Source organism: Osmerus eperlanus, chromosome 22 (assembly GCF_963692335.1).
Source record: "Osmerus eperlanus chromosome 22, fOsmEpe2.1, whole genome shotgun sequence".
Lineage (NCBI taxonomy): Eukaryota > Metazoa > Chordata > Actinopteri > Osmeriformes > Osmeridae > Osmerus > Osmerus eperlanus.
In genome coordinates this window covers 12799409-12802374 of record NC_085039.1, presented here as the reverse complement: position 1 = coordinate 12802374, position 2966 = coordinate 12799409, and the positions used below count along the sequence as shown (strand labels likewise).

The 2966-nt window shown below is 46.8% G+C and overlaps 1 protein-coding gene across 2 annotated transcripts in view; it reads right to left on the bottom strand.

Annotated features, from left to right (window-relative positions):
* Positions 1–1701: 1701 nt before the first annotated feature.
* The window catches only part of LOC134009023 (general transcription factor 3C polypeptide 1-like), an 18949-nt gene continuing 17684 nt past the window's right edge, over positions 1702–2966 (bottom strand). Inside the window, exons 34-37 of one of the 2 annotated variants that reach the window (XM_062448659.1) lie at positions 2881–2966; positions 2372–2570; positions 2107–2232; positions 1702–2046 (exon numbers count right to left, since the gene is read on the bottom strand). The exon at positions 2881–2966 is cut by the window's right edge and continues 372 nt beyond it. In XM_062448659.1, coding sequence (XP_062304643.1) covers positions 1918–2046; positions 2107–2232; positions 2372–2570; positions 2881–2966 — 540 coding nt within the window. In that variant the 3' untranslated portion in view covers positions 1702–1917. The remainder of the gene's footprint in view (positions 2047–2106; positions 2233–2371; positions 2571–2880) is intronic. The other variant, XM_062448660.1, reaches the window with a different exon arrangement.

Below are 2966 nucleotides of genomic sequence, written 5' to 3'. Positions count from 1 at the left end.
ACCGCAACAGCCTGGGTTCAAATCATAATTTTAAATTGTTTATTTTAACTTAAAAGTTACATTGTGGTCATGTGAGATGTGGGACTTAATAAAGTCCCACATCTTAATAAAGTTTCATAAAAATCGTCTCTCCTCTCCGCCAAACGCTTGTTAATCTCAGGAAGATTCTCTTTAGTTTAGTTAGAAACAGAGTGCGAATTATACAATGATAATCGGGGGGGGTCAGCTTCTTCTCCAGGGCGTAAAGTAATATTTACGATTACAGGTAAGAACGATATATAAATGTATCGACCTCCCGACCTGTTGTTTTTACCTCTTTTGGTGGGGTCCAAATCTTAATTATCGATTTATACCAAATTTTGAATTAGCCCAAAACAGATAAACATTTACAGAATCCAACACCTCCGGTCATCGCTCCCTGAAGGCACCTCCTCCAGTTCTTCTTTTGACATGAATTAAAGACGACCACACGTTTCAACACCTTGAACTTTTGTCATTAGAGTTAAATGCCAGTTTCATTCTATTACAGGTGCATCTCAATAAATTAGAAAATCATCAAAAAGTTGATTTATTTCAGTAATTTGATTCAAAAAGTGAAACTCCTATACTTTATAGATTCATTACACACAGACTGATATATTTCAATTGTTTATTTCTTTTAATTTTGATTATAACTGACAGCTAATGAAAGTTTTCTAGGCCAAAAATAACATTAATCCCACGATAAAAAAATGTACGCTGTTAAAATGGGTTTGCGTTAATGCCGTTAATAACGCGTTTAACTGACAGCACTAAATATGACTTAAGACCAATTAAAAAAAAAAGAATTTTAACACAGAAATGTTGGACTACTGAAAAGTATGAACATGTACAACACTCAATACTTGGTCGGGGGTCCTTTTGCAGGAATTACTAAAGCAATGCGGCGTGGCATGGAGGCGATCAGTCTGTGACACTGCTGAGGTGTTATGGAAGCCCAGGTTGCTCTGATAGGGGCCTTCAGCTCTTCAGCGTTGTTGGGTCTGGTGTATCTTCACAATACTAGGCGAGTTTGCTGGCCAATCAAGCACAGGGTTACCATGGTCCTTAAACCAGGTACTCGTACCTTTGGCAGTGTGTGCAGGTGCCAAGTCCTGCTGGAAAATGAAATCTGCATCTCCATAAAGCTGTTCAGCAGAGGGAAGCATGAAGTGCTCTAAAACTTCCTGGTAGACGGCTGCGCTGACCTTGGACCTGAGAAAACACAGTGGACCAACACCAGCAGGTGACATGGCACCCCAAACCATCACTGACTGTGGAAACTTTACACTGGACCTCAAGCAACTTGGATTCTGTGCCTCTCCTCTCTTCCTCCAGACTCTGGGACCTTGATTTCCAAATGAAATGCAAAATGTACTCTCATCTGAGAAGAGAACTTTGGACCACTGAGCAACAGTCCAGTCCTTTTTGTCCTTAGCCCAGGTAAGACGCCTCTGACGTTGTCTGTAGTTCAAGAGTGGCTTGACACAAGGAATGCAACAGTTGAAGCCCATGTCCGGGATACGTCTGTGTGTGTTGGCTCTTGAAGCACGGACTCCAGCTGCAGTCCACTCCTTGTGAATTTCCCCCAAATTTTTGAATGGCCTTCGTTTCACAATCCTCTCAAGGCTGCGGTTACAGCCCCCAAAGAAGACAGCCAATCAGACCAGCCAGACACACAAATTCTTTTGTTCAAACTTTAATATATTTAACTACTGTAAACAATGACAACATATGATGAAATCATCTTTTTGAAGACTTCCTTGTCTTATAAAAAACATCTGAACCATTACAAATAATGAGAAATATTAAATTAATCAAATAATAACACCGCCAATCAGAAGCCTTCCTGGGTCAGGGTCCGTGTCTCAGCAAATAGGTAATCCTCCTGTATTGGTCTCAGCCAATAGCGTGTCTACCTGAGCCCAGCTGGGATAAGGTAGTACACTGGTTCCAGTTGGTCTCGCTGGGGAACAGCTGTCCCAGACGTAGACAACCGTCCACCGACGCCTCATAGAACTGTCCCTCCTCCTCCCCCCAGCCCCCCTCCCTCCTCACCCCCTCCCCCCAGCCCCCCTCCCTCCTCACCCCCTCACCCCAGCCCCCCTCCCTCCTCACCCCCTCACCCCCACCGGGGCACGGCCGGGAGAACAGAGAGGGGCGGGGCCTGCTGGCCAGAAACCTCCTCCTCACACAGCCCAGAGACACCAGGGTCTGGAGGAGAGGAGAGATCAGATCCTGAGTTAGAGTGTGTGGTATCTAATGTGTGCCCAGGTGTATATGGCTGTGTGTGTGTGTGTGTGTGTGTAAATATATATATATATATATATTTGTGTGTGTGTGTGTGTGTCACCTGCACCAGGTCCAACACCACCACAGGTTGGAGGACGTGTCGGTAGTGCTCCAGTAAGCTGCGCTGTGATAGGCCGGGCTGGGTCATGATGTGGTAGAGCACCGCCTCCAGCATGCCCTTCAAGGTGGGCCGGTTCAGACCCCCATCCACCATCCTCCACGGACGAGACACATACCTCACCTCCTCACACACACCCCTGCTGGTGGGGAGGGGAGGGAGAAAGGTGGAGGGAGAGAGGTGGAGGGAGAGAGGGAGGGGAGGGAGACAGGTGGATAGAGAGAGGGACGGGAGGGAGAGAGGTGGATAGAGAGAGGGAGGGGAGGGAAAGAGGTGGAGGGAGAAAGGGAGGGGAGGGAGAGAGGTGGATAGAGAGAGGGAGGGGAGGGAGAGAGGTGGAGGGAGAGTGGTGGATGGGATGGAGAAGGGTTTAATCAGTGACAGGAACTTATCTGGTAGTTGATCAGCAGTGAAGCGCTCTGATTGGCCAGTCAAGTGACCTTTGACCTTACCCATCATCCTCTGCTGCAGCTCTCTGATTGGTCAGACTGGTGGTTGAAGAGCATGATGATTTGCAAACCCTCTCTCCTTCCTCTCT